Raw genomic sequence first — 19,664 nt, 5'->3', positions numbered from 1 at the left:
ATAAATAAATAAATAAATAAATAAATAAATAAATAAATAAATAAATATGAATGGCTTCAGAAAGATCAGGGAGGGTATTTGAAATATGAAGCACCCACAAGCAGTTATGAAAACAATTGCAGCTATTGAAAACAAATATATCATTGTTGATATGAAGTCAGTGAATAGGTTAAATAACAGAAAGGATATACACTCTAAGAAAAAATCAGTATACTGGAATGGCAGGTTGAGGAATGTTCCCAGATGCATCAGGAAGAGATGAAAGAGTACAAATAACGAGAGACAAGTTAAGAAATATAGATGACAGAAGAAGTATCAAGAGTATTTAATGGGAATTCCAAGATAGAATACAGTAAGAAATATTAAAAGAAATAGTAACCCAAGATTATCCAGAATTATACAAAGTTATAGGGCTGCAGATTTAAAGGGGGTACAGAGTGCCAAATATGAGATAATGTATACATATCAGAGAGAAATTTAAGAACACTGAGAAATGAGAACATTCTGAAAGATTATAAAACCGAAATGGAGATCATTTACAAAGGACAAAGAATAAAACTGACATCAGACTTGAGACAAGGGAGTAATTAAAACCTTTGAAGTTTTGAAGAAAACTTTGAATTTTATATCTAATTAAACTGTTATTAGATGTGAGGACAAAATATATTCATAGGCATTTGAGGTCTCAAAGAGCATGCCACATAAAATTTCTCTTTGAAAAGTATCTTGGAGGATTTACTATAGTGAAAAATGAAAGAAATGCATGATTAAGCAACTAGATATAAAGAGTAAAGAAGGGTAAAGATAATTCATTGTTACTTAAATATGCCATAATAAAAAAAGTACACCCATAATATCTCGATTAAAATTTCCAAGCAGTATTAACATAGGGTAGGAGGAACAGAGGGAGTTGAGAGCATACTAAAATATTAATTTTGTTTGAGACAGTCAGGGTAGGAACGTGTATCAATAAGTTTTTAGAAAGTGACAGAGAAAATAACCATCACTATGAACCTTGGTAAGTAATGCGTAACCATCAGAAACAGAGAAATAGAATATGTAACTCTGTTTAGTAGAAGGAAATCAATTTATCCAAGAGAAACAGGGAAAAAGAACCAAAAAGAAGGGTAGTAACAACAACAAGAACAACACAAACACACAGACACACACACACACACACACGCACAAACACCTGCACACACAATGGAGTAGCTAAAATAATCCTTGGGAGTACAGTAATTATTGTCAATGTAGATAGATTCAGGCAATTAATCAAAAGACAGACTACAGAATAGGAGAATAAAGTGAATAGTCATTTCTACAAGGGATAGGTAGAAAACAAAAGGATACAGAGAAGTTGGAAGTAAAGGAATAAAAGGACTAGTAGGCCAACATGAACAAAAATAAGTAGAGGTAGAAATCTTTAAACTCTACAAAATAAAATTTAATGTTAAAAAATGATAATGATAAAGAAGGAAATAAAATTTGGAAGAAATAAAGAAATGGAATGATTAGGAACACACACACCTAACAATACATTCTTGAACACTAATAAGCAGCAACTGACACACTGTGGAGGTGCATATGTATGTGAGTTACATCCGCTCCTTACGTTTGTGAGTTTTCTAGTTCTTTGATTGGTCCCTTTCCCCTGTGGACTATGTATGCATCGTTTACATTCATTTCTCTCCTGTGACTTGTGTTTTCGCAGTTTTTGATGATTTTAACAGATGAGGAGAAAAAGAATTTGCATTCAAATACTGTAGGTTTCCTATTTGTTAAAGATTTTGTACTAAAGTGATGTGAGGCAAATGGCCAACATGAAATCAGAGCACTTCCTGTAAACTCCATTTAATCATTCTGTCTTCTAATTTCTCCCCGAGTAATGGAATCTATACATAAAATTTCCTAATGTTCTAAGCTTCCATGGCAACATGTGATCTAGAATAGTAAAAATTCAAGTACACAAAGATTCAGAGAAATGTCCTTTAAAAACTGGCTCTTTGGATAGCATCTACAAGGCCTGATTCAGTTGTTTAATTTTTTTTCCAAAATAACCAAAATGCTAGAGACAGAATCAATTCTATTTGTACCTAGGTTTTCGGAGGAGTCTATTTTTATATTCCTTGCTTTCCTTGAAGAAAAGCAAGATTTGAAAATAGCAACACGAAATTAGTCACATAAGGGCATTTTTTAAAAAAGGGAAAACAATTTTCAACTCTACAGTGTTTCTTAATCTTCCTATTTAAACGTCTTACCATCCATGAAATAGAAATAAAAAATAATAAGCATACAACTAAATTACTATGCCTTAAAATGCTTTGATTAGTTGTTAATCACAATCTGTGGATTTTTCCTCTCTGTGGGTTATTATTTTCAGAAACCATTCCAGGCGTTATTTCAGGAATCCATTACCACATTTACTTGCATATAATGATTTCTCCTTCGCCATACTCTATTTCTGCATGTGCAATAAAATATACTAATATATCCATTACCACAAATAAAAATATTCACAATATTCTATAATTCTCAACATTCAAAAATGAAACAATGTAATTAAAATGCAACTCATCTCCACCCACCTGTTATAGTCAACTTCGTTAATAAAGATAAAAGTTAATTGTTAACTAAAAGGTGTTGGGCACTCCAAGGACTAAATACAGGTGCTTTGTTTTTTCCATCATACCTGTATCTTAAATTCCTTCAGCTCCTATCTGTCAGCTCCAGGCTGCCAGGTGAGCAGTCTGTCACTCTTGCCTCGACTAATAGATTCTCCAGTGGCTTTTGTTACAGCTCATGTCACACTATTAAAACTATGTGCCTTGGAAGTGGCATCACATATGTAGCTGAATCTTGTCAACTCTACATAATCAGACTTTATTTGGCTGCACAAGCAGATGCAGATTAGAAAAGCAATATAAACATGCAAATCACAGTGGTCCTTTCGGCACCACAGTTCCTACCTCTAATGGCCCTCGCAGAAACTCTGTTTGTTCAGCTCCTACTTCCAGTGCAACATCAACAGAAGCAAACGGACGGCTGGCCATCTGCTGTCTTTCTCGAAGCAGTTGCTGGAAGGGGTTAAAAATGATTTGTTTAAAATAGATTTAAAGAACACATGAAATTCATCAAGATCTGGTTCCATTTTGAACAAATGGTACTCAAAACTTAGGAATCATCGGATACACATATCTATAGCTAGATCACTAAAATGAAAATTGTTTTTTCCCCATGGCCTGGGTCATAAATCCACAGAGGCTTTGAACGCATGGTACCTGCAAAGAACTTTTCCCCTGACCTCTATCCACAGACCTAATGAAACATCCTCAAAAGCATCTTGAAAACCTAAGGTGGGAGGTGCTACTTCGGTAAAAGGCGCTACTGTGACGATCGTTAATGCCAAGTGTTCCCACTCAAAGTAATGCAGCTTTTGTCGCAGCTGAAAGTTAATACCAGTAAGCCTGTTAAAGAAAAGATAATTAAAAGTCTCAAAATGCATTGATAAAGATTAAAGAAAAATACACCTGCCAAGACTAAGTTTTGGAAGTCGTCAAGATCCCATCAACTGCTGTGGAAACAGCAGGAATTGTTACTGACAGTGTTTGCAACTTGATTCAAACCCCCTGTGTTCATTATTTTAAATGAAGAATGATTAGTAGGTTGCAAAAATTTTGTGCCAGGGCTTCTACAGCACCCCTAGATATTTGTTTCTTTTTCCTTGTGCCTACTCTGGGCTTTGCTCAAGCTAAAAGCAATAAACTAGCAAGTCCCAGCCAACTACCAATCTAATTTATATTTCTGCCTTCCCTTGTAATTATAATATTCATTAAGTCATGATAAGAAAAAATTGATGACCAGCAGTAGATATTGCAAATCTTGCCCTTCTCATTCTACACAGCTAATAAAATTATTATTAAATATTAAAAGTGGATGAGCGATGCAATTAAATACTCTTTCAAATGAGAAGAAATTCCTATCATTGAAAAAGGCAAAATCCTTGAACACAATGAATAGCTTCATTATTCACAGAGATTTTTAAAGATTCACTGGCATTAACTTAAAACGTTAACAACTGGTATTTGAATGTAAATGTATGTCGCGCTGTGATGCATCATTCATAAAATTTCTTCTTAGATGATGAAGGAACAAAAGCCAATACCTGATGGTAGTTTATTATTTAACATTTTTGTTTTAACACTTGTAACACAGCAGTGACAGTGTTCATGAAATGAGCATCTAAAATATAATTTAAGGTCTTGCTTTGTCATTATTAAAAAGAGAACATTCACATGCCAATATGGATGGGATAGAAATAATACAATTATTACTGAGTAATAGTTTAAGTCCTTAAATTATATGTATATTTAGAAGCAATGAAGACACACTAAAAATATATTCAAAGTAAAAAGTAAATGATATAAACTACCCAAATTATTCACTTAATATAACCTCAAAATTATATTACGAGCTGCTAGAAAATAGAATCTTGTTTGTGCCTCTCTTAGGAGTGGCCAATAGATCTGAACATTTTGTCTATACAAAATGCAAACATAATGTTACTTCAAATGCCAAGGGATACTAAGTGTAGAAGACACAATGCTCTTTGTCTCTCAGATAAAAATATACACACAGACGCACACATAGACACAGACACACACATACAAATATACAAACTACCTTTTCTATGGTAATTTACAAATTACCATGAGAAAATTGTAAATTCCAGTTTGGGTTTAAACACAATTTTCTAACTTTTATATTAAAAAGTTTCTTCATCTGGGGGAGCCTGGGTGGCTCAGTTGGTTAAGCATCCAACTCTTGGTTTTGGCTCAGGTCATGATCTCAGGGTTGTGAGATCGAGCCCAGCATTGGGCTCCATGCTAGGTGTGGAGCCTGCTTAAGATTTTCTCTCTCCCTCTCCCTCTGCCCCTTCCCACCCCTCTCTCTCTCCCTCCCTCAAAAAAAAATTTTTTTTCTTCATTTGTACTAGTTCTCCACAAATTACAAATGGCATCTCATATAATTAAGAGATTTTTTTCTTCCACATTTTTATTTAAATTCAAGTAAGTTAACATATAGTGTAGTATTGGTTTCAGGAGTACAATTTAGTGACTCATCACTTACATATAACACCCAGTGCTCATCACAAGGGCCCCATCACCGATTTAGCCCATCCCCCACGCACCTCCCCCTCCAGCAACCCTCAGTTTGTTCTCTATAGTTAAGTGATTTTTCACAAAAAGAACAGCTTCTGTTTCCTTATCTTACCTTTTCCCTAGATCTAAAAGTAAAAGGTCTACAAAATATAAAACATGAATATTCAATACCACAAATTGTAATATGTCTATAAATATTCCAAATTGATAAAGAATAAATTTCTCTGGACTATAATGTATTATTGTGACACCCAACACTTGTAATAAAGAAAAATCAGTGAGTATCTAATACTTTTGTTCATTTAAAAAAATACACAGGTATTTTTAAACATTCCAATCTGTCTTCTGAGGTTTGAATTTCCATCACTTTTTAAGAATCGAATGCCGGGTGCCTGGGTGGCTCAGTTGGTTAAGCAACTGCCTTCGGCTCAGGTCATGATCCTGGAGTCCCTGGATCGAGTCCCGCATCGGGCTTCCTGCTCGGCAGGGAGTCTGTTTCATCCTCTGACCCTATCCCCTCTCAGGTGTTCTCTCTCTCTCATTCTCTCTCTCTCAAATAAATAAATAAAATCTTAAAAAAAAAAAAAAAAGAATCGAATGCCTACCACAGTACTGTTTGCAAATCAGAAGAAAAACACTGTTCTTGCCCAAGACCATAACACTATAGTTCGTAAAATGAGACATGGTAATGTAAAAATAATTAGGGCACAAGGTAGTGTACAGTAAACAATACAAATAGGGATTTAGCCAAGCAAATTAACTCCGGGCCACTTAGTAGAGGACTAGTTCGAGGACTCTGGCTGACACACTGAGTTTCTGACTTTAGAAAATGAATGCAAATATTCTGACTGAAACTCAGAAAACGTCCTGAAACACTCTTGCTTCAATATGATGGCCCTAAAATAATAAAGTGGAATAAAGTGAGATTCCCTTTGCTACTAATTTCTGGCTCTCAGCCATATCCTTACCAATTGTCCCCCCTCTTCCCAGGTAACATCTGTATGCATTCCTTCCTGAATTTAGTCCCCTCTGTGTCAGAACAAAGAAGATGTAAATGACATGCTTGTGAGTTAAATTTTGTCAAAGTTTATCTGATAGGCAATATAGCCAGACGCTGGAATGAAAAGGACCAGTTTTTTCAGTTATTAGCTGTTTGAGCTTAACCAAATTATTTAGACCTCTCTAAGCCTCAATTTTTCTCATTTATATAGTTGGGATATTAATACCTACACTTATACCTCAGAGGACTCGTTTTAAATCTCAGCTACTCCATCTACAAACTCGTAGACCATAATCAAATTACTCAGACCTTTCTAACACTTATTATTTCTCTCCATAAAATGGGAATAACAATAATATCATAAGGGATGAGGCGCTGAAGAGATAATGCCCTTGGACAGCTCAACACAGACACTGGCGCATGGTGAGCACTCAGTAACTGTTCATTGGTACAATTATTATGTTAAATTTCAAGCACTAATTTTGTCTTTGAAGGTGGCACACTAATTACCACAGGCCCATTTTCTTCAGCACTAGTGACACATTTTGCTCCACTACTCTCCCTTTTAACAAATGTTGCAAATTTATGAGATGGTTGGAAAATGTCATGATTGTGGTAAAATGAAATTAGACTTGGAAATGCTTTCTGCTGTTTGTGACAAGAATGATAAAACCTCAAACCTACAAATTAGGGGGAAATACAAAGTACTTTCTTAAGAACTTTTGAAATTTAATTAATTTTGTGATTGTGACTTTTATATAAAATGAAGTTTAACATTTTGTACAGCAATAAGAAGCCATAAAACAGATGATCTGTTTTATAACTAATCTGCTATTGCCAATTATTCAGCATAAAGATAAAGCCAAAAGAACAAATTGTCCATAACACAATAGATTATAATCATGCTGCCATAAACACTGTTGTGAAGAAAATTTAAAAATTAAAAGAGATGTTCTTAATGTCATGTTTGTTGTCTATAATAACTATTTTATTACTCAAAATGCCTTACAAAACAAACCATGAAATTAAAAATAATATGAAAATCCTGGTTTAAATATGGCAACCAGGAATAATCATTGATTCTATCAAATGTATATATGATAATTTTCCACTCAATACTACTACTTCAAATACTGTATCATTCTTCAAAGTTCATGCTAACCACCTTCCCAGCAAAAAGCATACAACTCTCTAATAGATTTTAGGATAATAATCCTTAAACACACATACACAGAACAGAACAGTAACTAACTGTCCCCAATTGTCTTCATGTCTCCTTCCTCCTATGTCTAGGTTCTATCCATCCTTCTCCCCTACTTCCAAAGGTCCTTCTACCCCACCCCAAGTTTGAAGTGATCATCTCACCTTTGAATTATTTACTAATTAGTATGGTACTATCTCTTTATATCTTCAGGCTTTTCTGAAATCTTCCTTAAGGAAAAAAAATCTATTTTTATTTGTTTTTTATTACCTACAGTGCTAGTTGGTAGTCAGTAGTATTTGAGGAATGAACAATTAATGAGTGACTTAAAATATAAAAATCTGCATCATCCAAATGTGAGAAGGCAAGTTATGATAAAACTAATTTTAATTAAGATTAAACCTTTAAAAGTATGTGTCCCCTGATATTCTAGAAGTTTCATCCTCCAAACTAAATAGATATTTATTTTTTTAGAATAGGGCAATTTTGTGGACCCAACAAATCAATGTCAGGTTTCATGTTGCTTTTCATTAACCTTATTGCAATACTGCAAAAATTATGAAAAAAAACCTGCCATAAATTCATCATAATGCATTCGTATTTTTAATAGTATTACATTCCTAAGATTTTGGAAAGGCATAAAAGGAACAATCAAAATGATTTAGTCATTACTCTTGAACTTACATACTAAAATGAACAAAGTGTTTGAATTAGAGATTAAGCAACATTGCATGAAAAAGAGTATTTCTGTTATGACACAAACACAGTTAACATAGAGCAATAGAAGTGAACAATCAATTTTGTTATTTTGGTATTAGAATGGTGCAAGAAAGTAATAAGAAGTGGCAAATAACTTTTCGTATCCTGAAATTAAGAAAGTATGATATTCTAGCATTTTATCAAACTGAATCTGCAAGGCACAAGTCTCAAACTCTTATTCAGAATGCTGGGAATCTTTGGCTTCCCAGTCTTCTGGTTTGAAACTGGTATTAGCATTTTATGGGAGTGACCTAGCATAACATCTTTGTTCAGATTACTTTAATTACTTTTCTCTAGGCTTCTGCAATCTTTGACCTATTGGGACTATGTTACTTTTGAAATAGTTGTTTATTTAAAAATAAAAATTTTCCAAGAGCTTCTTAACAGGTATTCACCTAGTTTACTGAAAGTGTTCATTTCCAGTGATTTTTGAATTGGTATTTTTGCAAATTTGTATTAACTTGCAAAATAAACTTCAGTGACCATCCAGAAGGGATTTCATCATTCAGAAGATCCCACTAAACCTTAAGTTTACTCAGATTTTCTTCATTATTTTAGGCAAAATGTCCTCAGTTGTCAAGTGGCCATAGCAGATTTTTCAGGTAGATTGTTCAGGTACACAGAGTTGTTTGAGTAATAAGGTGACAAAAATAAAATCTACCTTTACTATCATCAAACCTGTGACCAGACAGAGGAAGAAGAGAACAAAAATGGAAAATGTTTCTAAGTGTTCCCAAATATAAAGTTCAATATTTCCTCTACAATGCTAATAGGTTATATTGGCTTATAAATATACACGTTTATATATATGCATGTCGATGTCTGCGTGTAAGTGTATATGTGAATATGCATAATTATACCTACGATAATTCAGAGTAAATGCGTCATAACTTACACTTAAATGACAGCTAAAACTCATACATAAAAGGCCAAGATAAGGATTAAATAATGCCAACAAATAAAAGTCTTTGTTGTCATTTTGATAACACTGTGCATATAACTGGTACGACTAAGGCATAGTCTTCATAGATTCTTAGACCTGAAAAGGAACTTAGAGATCCTCTAGGCCACAAATTCCTCAATCTGTAGACAACAGACCTCCAAACGATACACAGGTGAGTACCAGAAAATCTATGCACTAATAGATGACACTTTTCTTCAAAAAAGTTTTTTCTTTGCAATTTCAATGGATTCAATAATTTAACTTACTACTTTCTTTAGAAGCTAATTGCCCCTCATCCAGAACCAGAATGTAACTCCACTATTTTCTTAAATTCTTTCAACAGACATCTCTCTCAACATATATTAATGCTTAAAAATAAAACAGAATAATGAAAGCAAGCAAGACTACTTTAGAATTCTCTGCACATCCCTATTTGTTAGATAAGAACTTTGATATATTTCTTAAAAGCAGAATGGGTTCAAAAGCTCAAACATCTATTTCTAAAGTTTCCTTTTATTTCTTCATCTAGCTTAGTGGTTCTTAAACTTTGGTGTTTATGAGGTTGTATGCGCAAAATCATCTATATTCTAGACTGCATGATTTTGTCTCCATATCAGCCTTACATACTTACTATATTTTACTTTATTTTATTTTGTTTTTTGAGGGGGGAGGGGCAGAGAGAGAGAATCTTAAGCAGGCTCCGCACCCAGCACAGAGCCCAATGCGGGGCTTGATCTCACAACCCTGGGATCATGACCTGCACTGAAATCAAGAGTCGGACACTTAACTGACTGAGCCACCCAGGTGCCCCCTCACATACTGATTTTAGATAGCTTCCATGTAGTATAACTCTCATGGAACTCTAAAAATAGTCCATATTATCAAGAGCACAGTGGCCCCAACTGTATGGCCTGATAGTATCACTATCATTTGCATATAATAAGGTCTTAAAAGCTCTCTACTAACAGGAGTTAAAGAAAATATATCTCACTTTTACAAGTAGGGGCATTTAAGTATGGACTGTCTTGGTTTAGGTTAATTTAGGCAACGTCAAAGAAAAGACAGTATGACAGATCTTCCTTACCCTTATGTATTCATGGTTATGCATTCTTAATTTAACATCATCGGAGCCAAAACTGTACTTCTTACATGGCACAATTCTTCCCAATTGAAGTTTGAAGCCAGGAAAATGGAAAGAGCACCTGACAACAGTCTCTATATATCAATCACTGTAAGACTGCATGGAAAGTAGGTTTAACCTAAAAGGGTTGGACCTTTACCAAAATTTGATTTTTTTCCTTACTACAAAAGTTATATCTTAAAGCACCCACAAGGTTGCTCATCAAATCAGTTAAGCTTTGTATCATTGGATAGATCTTGGGAGAACCATTCTGTTAAGAAAAATCAAGCTGGTATTGGTGTGGAGAAAACAAAGAAAACTGAAATAATATTTCTAACCAATTATCATATCCACTCCAAAAACTGCTAATATTTGTTAACATTTCTTTTAACATTTTGAAGTAAGTTAGGATAGAATTGGTAGCTTTATCATTTCTCTATAGTCTAAGTGAAATACAAACATGTCCCAGCATAGCCAATTCCTGGTTTTCATCAACTGTGTGCCTGTTGACTACATGAATAAAGAATTCTATCTTGTCAACACTTTATCAAAAGAAAATCAACACTTAGATAATGCAGATGATATGCCTTTGTATATTTCTTTTTATCTTATAGTGAGCGACATATTTTATTTAATTCACCAATGAAAAATGAAGTATGACACGGGGGGAGGGGCAAGATGGCAGAGGAATAGGAGACCTAAATTCCGTCTGGTCACAGGAATTCAGCTAGATAAGTATTGGGCGCCTGGGTGGCTCAGTTGGTTAAGCGACTGCCTTCGGCTCAGGTCATGATCCTGGAGTCCCTGGATCGAGTCCCACATCGGGCTCCCTGCTCGGCAGGGAGCCCGCTTCTGCCTCTGACCCTCCCCCCTCTCATGTGCTCTCTCTCTCTCATTCTCTCTGTCTCAAATAAATAAATTTAAAAAATCTTTAAAAAAAAAAAATCCTGGAGGCACAGAGAAACCCCCTCAAAATCAATAAAATTAGGTCAACACCCCAGCATTTAATAGTAAAAATTACAACTCTCAGAGACAAAGAGAAAATCCTGAAAGCAGTTCAGGACAAGAGATATGTAACCTACAATGGTAGAAACATTAGATTGGCAACAGACCTATCCACAGAGACCTGGCAGGCCAGAAAGGACTGGCATGATATATTCAGAGCACTAAATGAGAAAAATATGCAGCCAAGAATGCTATATCCACCTAGGCTGTCATTGAAAATAGAAGGAGAGATAAGAAGCTTCCAGGACAAACAGAAACTAAAAGAATTTGCAAACACAAAAACAGCCCTACAAGAAATATTGAAAGGGGTCCCTTAGCAAAGAGAGAGCCTAAATGCAACATAGACCAGAAAGGAACACAGACAATATACAGTAACAGTCACCTTACAAGCAATATAATGGCACTAAATTCGTATCTTTCAATAGTTACCCTGAATGTAAATGGGCTAAAAGCCCCAATCAAAAGACACAGGGTATCAGAATGGATAAAAAAACAAGACCCATCGATATGCTGTCTGCAAGAGACTCATTTTAGACCAAAAGACACCCCCAGATTGAAAGTAAGGGGGTAGAAAACCATTTATCATGCTAATGGACATCAAAAGAAAGCTGGGGTGGCAATCCTTTTATCAGACAAACTAGATTTTAAACCAAAGACTGTAATAAGAGATGAGGAAGGGCACTATATCATATTTAAAGGGCCTTTCCAACAAGAAGATCTAACAATTGTGAATATCTATGGCCCTAACATGGGAGCAGCCAATTATATAAGCCAATTAATAACAAAAGCAAAGAAACACATCGACAACAATACAATAATAGTGGGGGACTTTAACACCCCCCTCACTGAAATGGACAGATCATCTAAGCAAAAGATCAACAAGGAAATAAAGACTTTTAATGACACACTGGACCAGATGGACTTCACAGATATATTCAGAATATTCCATCCAAAAGCAACAGAATACACATTCTTCTCTAGTGCCCATGGAACATTCTCCAGAATTGATCACATTCTGGGTCATAAATCAGGTCTCAAACAGTACCAAAACATTGGGATCATTCCCTGCCTATTTTCAGACCACAATGCTTTGGAACTAGAACTCAATCACAAGAGGAAAGTTGGAAAGAACTCAAATACATGGAGGCTAAAGAGCATCCTACTAAAGAATGAATGGGTCAAGCAGGAAATTAAAGAAGAATTAAAAAAATTCATGGAAACCAATGAAAATGAAAACACAACTGTTCAAAATCTTTGGGATGCAGCAAAAGCAGTCCTAAGAGGCAAGTATATAGCAATACAAGCCTTTCTCAAGAAACAAGAAAGGTCTCAAATACACAACCTAACCCTACACCTAAAGGAGCTGGAGAAAGAACAGCAAATAAAGCCTAAACCCAGCAGGAGAAGAGAAATAATAAAGATCAGAGCAGAAATCAATGAAATAGAAACCAAAAGAACAGTAGAACAGATCAACGAAACTAGGTACTGGTTCTTTGAAAGAATTAACAAGATTGATAAACCCCTGGCCAGACTTATCAGAAAGAAAAGAGAAAGGACCCAAATAAATAAAATCATGAATGAAAGAGAGGAGAGATCACAACCAACACCAAAGAAATACAAACAATTCTAAGAACATATTATGAGCAACTCTATGCCAGCAAATTAGACAATCTGGAAGAAATGGATGCATTCCTAGAGACGTATAAACTACCAAAACTGAACCAGGAAGAACTAGAAAACCTGAACAGACCCATAGCCAGTAAGGAAATTGAAGCAGTCATCAAAAATCTCCCAACAAGCAAGAGCCCAGGGCCAGAAGGCTTCCCAGGGGAATTCTACCAAACATTTAAAGAAGAATTAAAACCTATTCTTCTGAAACTGTTCCAAAAAATAGAAATGGAAGGAAAACTTCCAAACTCATTTTATGAGGCCACCATTACCTTGATCCCAAAACCAGACAAAGACCCCATCAAAAAGGAGAATTATGGACCAATATCTCTGATGAACATGGATGGAAAAATTCTCACCAAAATACTAGCCAATAGGATTCAGCAGTACATTAAAAGGATTATTCACCACGACCAAGTGGGATTTATTCCTGGGCTGCAAGGTTGGTTCAACATCCGCAAATCAATCAATGTGATACAATACATTAATAAAAGAAGAACAAGAACCATATGATCTTCTCAATAGATGCAGAAAAAGCATTTGACAAAGTACAGCATCCTTTCTTGATTAAAACTCTTCAGAGTGTAGGGATAGAGGGTACATCCCTCAATATCATAAAAGCCATCTATAAAAAACCCACAGCGAATATCATTCTCAATGGGGAAAAACTGAGAGCTTTCCCCCTAACGTCAGGAACACGGCAGGGATGTCCACTATCACGACTGCTATTCAACATAGTATTAGAAGTCCTAGCCACAGCAATCAGACAACAAAAAGAAATCAAGGGCATCCAAATCGGCAAAGAAGAAGTCAAACTCTCACTCTTTGCAGATGATATGATACTTTATGTGAAAAACCCAAAAGACTCCACCTCAAAATTTCTAGAACTCATACAGGAATTCAGTCAAGTGGCAGGAGATAAAATCAATGCACAGAAATCAGCGGCATTTCTATACACCAACAATAAGACAGAAGAAAGAGAAATTAGGGAGTCAATCCCATTTACAATTGCACCCAAAACCTTAAGATACCTAGGAATAAATCTAACCAAAGAGGCAAAGGATCTGTACTCAGAAAACTATCAAATACTCATGAAAGAAATTGAGGAAGACACAAAGAAATGGAAAAACGTTCTATGCTCATGGATTGGAAGAATAAATATTGTGAAGATGTCAATGCTACCTAGAGCAATCTACACATTTAAAGCAGTCCCTATCAAAATACCATCCACTTTTTTCAAAGAATTGGAAGAAATAATCCTAAAATTTGTATGGAACCAGAAAAGACCCCGAATAGATAGAGGAATGTTGAAAAAGAAAAGCAAAGCTGGTGGCATCACAATTCCGGACTTCAAGCTCTATTACAAAGCTGTAATCATCAAGACAGTATGGTACTGGCACAAAAACAGACACACAGATCAATGGAACAGAAAAAAGAGACCAGAAATGGACCCTCAATTCTATGGTCAGGAAAGAACATCTAATGGAAAAAAGACAGTCTCTTCAACAAATGGTGTTGGGAAAATTGGACAGCCACATGCAGAAGAATGAAACTGGACCATTTCCTCACACCACACACATAAATAGACTCAAAATGGATGAAAGACCTAAATGTGAGACAGGAGTCCATCAAAATCCTAGAGGAGAACACAGGCAGCAACCTCTTCGAACTTAGCCACAGCAACTTCTTCCTAGGAACATCGCCATAGGCAAGGGAAGTAAGGGCAAAAATGAACTATTGGGACTTCATCAAGATAAAAAGCTTTTGCACAGCAAAGGAAACAGTCAACAAAAACAAAAGAGAACCGACAGAATGGGAGAAGGTATTTGCAAATGACATATCAGATAAAGGGCTAGTATCCAAAATCTATAAAGAACTTATCAGACTCAACACCCAAGGAACAAAGAATCCAATCAAGAAATGGGCAGAAGACATGAACAGACATTTTTCCAAAGAAGACATCCAAATGGCCAACAGACATATGAAAAAGTGCTCAACATTGCCCGGCATCAGGGAAATACAAATCAAAACCTCAATGAGATACCACATCATGCCAGTCAGAATGGCTAAAATTAACAAGTCAGGAAACAACAGATGTTGGCGGGGATGCAGAAAAAGGGGAACCCTCCTACACCACTGGTGGGAATGCAAGCTGATGCATCCATTCTGGAAAACAGTATGGAGGTTCCTCAAAAAGTTGAAAATAGAGCTACCATACAACCCAGCAATTTCACTACCCCAAAGATACAAATGTAGCGATCTGAAGGGGTATGTGCACCCCAATATATATAGCAGTAATGTCCACAATAGCCAAACTATGGAAAAAGCCAGGATGTCCATCAACAGATGAATGGATAAAGAAGACGTGGTATATATCTACAATGGAATATTATGCAGCCATCAAAAATTCCAAAATCTTGCCGTTTGCAACAACATGGATAGAACTGGAGGGTATTATGCTGAGCAAAATAAGTCAATCAGAGAAAGACATGTATCATATGATCTCATTGATATGAGGAATTCTTAATCTCAGGAAACAAACTGAGGGTTGCTGGAGTGGTGCGGGTGGGAGGTATGGGTGGCTTGGTGATAGACATTGGGGAGGGTATGTGCTACGGTTAGCACTGTGAATTGTGTAAGACTGATGAATCATAGGCCTGTACCTCCGAAACAAATAATACATTATATGTTAAAAAAAAAAGTAGGAAGGGAAAAATGAATGGGGGGAAATTGGATGGTGAGACAAACCATGAGAGACTATGGACTCTGGGAAACAAATTGAGGGTTCTAGAGGGTATGGGGGTGGGGGGATGGGTTAGCCTGGTGATGGTATTAAAGAGGACACATATTGAATGGCACACTGGGTGTTATATGCAAAAATGAATCATGGAACACTGCATCAAAAACTAATGATGTAATGTGTGGTGATTATCATAATGTAATAAAATAAAATAAAAAAAAAGAAGTATGACTGTCTGTCATCTCTTCATGCATCAGCAATAAGAAAATAATTCTCAGTAAAGTCTTCCTGCCTTGTCAAGAAATTTCATTAAGGCACAAAGGCAGATTCTGAAGTTCTTTTTTATTTGGCATTCTAAAAGATGAATCTTAAAGAGTTTAAACTAAAATTCTGATCAGAATTTTTTTTCTTTCCTTCCCTTCCCCTCCCCTCCATTCCCCTTTCTTTCTTTTCCCTCCTCCCTCCCTCCCTTCCTTCCTTCTTTCCTTCCTTCCTTTCTTCCTTTGTAAAAGGTCATTCTTAGAACCATTTGATAGAGAGTTCATTCATATCCTCATCTACTTAGTGAATAACTTTGGCTGTGATCATTCATTCATTGAAAAAGAATTTTTACTCAGCTCCTACTGTGTACCAGACACTTTTCTAGGAATAGATATATAAAAAGTGCCTCTTTTGATTCTATTCAGCAAGCTTTTATATGATATTAAAAAACCGTATCAGGGACTCTTCTAGACCATCTACCAGGAGACTGGAGGCAGACAACTGGGTAATATTCTGATTATGGATGAAGTACTTATGTAGCCTGGATTTAAAAGTAACAAAGCCTTACCTATTTCTTAGTGGGCAAAAACTTAAAGATACGTAAAAATATTGCAGAATTTTGAAGGTTACTTCAGGAAATTCTAAAATTTGGATTCTTAATCCATTCTTCGTGACATAGATGGCATCATTGATTTAGACTTTGCCAAAGATGACCTCACTTCTGAATGAAAGAAATCATACAGAATGGTTTTCTGTAGAAGAGTTAAAAACTCAGCTATTGCTTGATATCAGACCATCCTTTCCAGTGACCAATAGGAAATACAATGGACCTTTGCAAGGCAGTATTTTGTTTTGGTTTGTTTGCACTTCTTGACATTAAAACTAAAGTCAAAAATAAAATGCTGATAGCCAATTTTAAAGATTACTCTAGGCACTTAAAAGTCATTACTAACAGCATATAGAAGTCTTGTTTGTTCAACATATACTTAAATAAAATATTACCAGAAAATCACTGCAGAAAACATATAATGATTGGGAGAAAGGGAAAGCAGAGGGAGAAAGTGCTTTAAGTAGGGTGATTACAGAAGGTGTCCTAAGAAATGTCATCATTTAACCTAAAACCTTGAATACTCAGGATATGCATGCATACCCAAAATCTCAGTAGTTTAGAAAAGTCTATTTCTTTTTCACACAAAATCTTCTACAGATCTAGGTAACTTCCCATCTGGTAACCCAGTAATAGAGACTGCTTCAGTCTTGAGGTTCTGCATCACAACCCAAGGATTTCTTGAATGTAAAGGCAGAAAGACTAGTAGATCCTGTATGGACTTTACAGTGCCTCAGACAAGTGACATACATCACGGACCATAAATAGTGGCATGGCCCACCCTAACTACGCGGAGGCCAAGAACATGTAGGGGAAGAAGTATAATATTAAGTGAATGGAACAAAGGAAACCAGAAAAGGTCATTTCAGGCAGAGGGAACAGCACCTGCAAAGTTCTGGAGCCAAGTCTGAGCTTAAAGTACTCAAGAAACAGACGGCTGAGTCTTATTAAGCGACGTGGCAAGGAGCTGAACGGTCAAAGGATAATTTTGCCTTTATCAAGGTTAAGAGAAATTGCAGTAACATATATAAATCATCAGACACCATATGATCTAAGGAAATCATATTTATTATTTTTTAAAACATAATTTCTTTTTATATTGTTCAGAGTCCATTCTTATGGTATTAGAAGTAGCTCAAAACAAATAGGCAAAAAAATAGGCCTTACCATCCTCATATAAAGTTATTTAAGACATAACCAAGAAAACAGCAACAGCAGTTAATCTCAAATACAATGAACCTAGCTCTCCCAGTAAGTATCAAAAGGTCAATTTTGTATGTAACCTTCTTTAATACAAAAGGCCAGGTGGTTGTAATTTATCTGAGCAAATCAAAATGAGCAAAAGGATGAGTACTGAAAAGGTCATTTAAAAGCTGGATCCCCAGAATGGATATTTAATACATATTACTCCTCAAAGAGTGAAAATGGGAAACTGGATAATTTCAAATTTTGAAACATGCACTAGAAAAAAAATGCTCCCGCCATAGAATACCCTCACAGTCATATTGTGGAATACATTACTTCCTCAAGTTAGGGGTCTAAGTTGTCAGAGAAATACTTGTCCTGCTTTCAAGAAGAGCAAATGAATGCCTTTGACATACCAGACATGCACAATATGATCAAGTCAACCTTGACAAGTGGAAATATAAAAGCAGCTGATTACAATAGAAACGACACATCGACTCCTGCCTGTGTGCCGATAATTTATGACTGGAGGCTCTTGTTACAATAAAGCTCAGATCAATCCTTCAGTAGCATTTCCCCCCTCTTAAGAATTAATTTACTAAAGAAGTATTTTTTTTTCTCCCTGATTCTGGGAATCAATACAAAGCTCAAGATTCATTTTTGAACCACAATATGCCAGCTTCTAGGTTAAGAAATTCTAAATGCAACATAATCCAGTTAGCTTTTACATTTAGTGTATAAGAAGTTCATGTCAAACATTTAAGTAGTTTGTGACAATAATTTTAAAGACCTAGAAGAGGTACTTAAATCTTCCTGGAGACATAAATGACTCAAACACTGACATTTTCCTCTTAATCGATACTATAAAAATATTTTTTTCCCTTTAAGGAAAATGTGATTATTTTGCTATTAGCAAATGGAGCCATTTTGGTTCAATATTGAGAAACTGTAAAAATGGTTTTTCTGTAAAATGTTTCTTTGTGAAATAAGACAACTGCTAATTACAATTTTCTAAAGTCTATTGAAAGATACCTACATTGTTCATGGACTAATCAGTATGATAGATTAATATGCAGTTATTTGTTTTTAATCTTTTGTGAAAGGAGATAGGGTATAAATATTTTTAAAACTAATTTCAATCATTTGAATTTTTAAATGTCAAGGGCAGTTAGATGCAGCATAGATTTCTCATGACTGATATAAATTGCCTTTCTTATGTACTTGGAATGGTATGTTAAACCATAAAAATCAAATTGTAAGAAAAATCAGTGGTCATAGCAGACTCACTGAAATAACTCATTCTCAGAGTTGGAAGGAATCCTAGAGGTTACCTAGTCCAATGTTCCCCAGTGCTCTGAATTTTCTGACAAATGGTCATCTAGCATCCTCAGATCTAACAAAAGAATCACTTTTTATCAAGGCAGTTTTTTTCCCCAAAAGGTTTATAACACAGAATTCATTATACTGAACAAAAACTTAAATTCGTGGGATCTTTTTGGATCATTAAAGTTAAATAGGATACTTTTAATCCCCTTAAAATTCCTTTAAATATATATTATTTGAAACTTTTCTTATATGTTCAAATTAAACAATTCCAATATCTTAAACTTTGCATTCATTATTCATGCAACAAACATTTATGGCAATGCTCTGGGAAAAAGGCCAGACACTGCCATTTAAGAGATATGAAATATAGTCCTGTCCTCAAGGAGTTTACTCATAGTTTCATAAAAAGGACAAAATTGTTTCTCATTTAACATGGTTTTCAGCATTTCATTTTTCAATGTTCCTCTTAAAATGTAAAGTGAACACATATTTTAGAAGTGATCTGACTAGTGTAGAATATGGTATAAGTATTTCTCTTAATGTATTCCACATTCACATGCACTTTAAAATAGTTTTATTTTTTATTTTTACAACTACTCTGCTGTTGGACCCAATCAACAATTCCAGGTCTTTCTCACATGAACTTTGATCAAAATAAGTGTTCCTACTTAACATTTCTACAACTGAGCT

At 35.3% G+C, this 19,664-nt stretch overlaps 1 protein-coding gene across 1 annotated transcript in view; it reads right to left on the bottom strand.

Annotated features, from left to right (window-relative positions):
- The window catches only part of ATRNL1 (attractin like 1), a 796,918-nt gene that overhangs the window by 236,621 nt on the left and 540,633 nt on the right, over positions 1-19,664 (bottom strand). The window contains exon 27 of the mRNA XM_035029745.1: positions 2,967-3,074. Coding sequence (XP_034885636.1) covers positions 2,967-3,074 — 108 coding nt within the window. The remainder of the gene's footprint in view (positions 1-2,966; positions 3,075-19,664) is intronic.

Source organism: Mirounga leonina, unplaced genomic scaffold (assembly GCF_011800145.1).
Source record: "Mirounga leonina isolate KUSES-001 unplaced genomic scaffold, KU_Mleo_1.0 Mir_114, whole genome shotgun sequence".
Classification (NCBI taxonomy): Eukaryota; Metazoa; Chordata; class Mammalia; order Carnivora; family Phocidae; genus Mirounga; species Mirounga leonina.
Note: the sequence above shows the minus strand (reverse complement) of the source record. Positions and strands in the feature narration are given on the sequence as shown.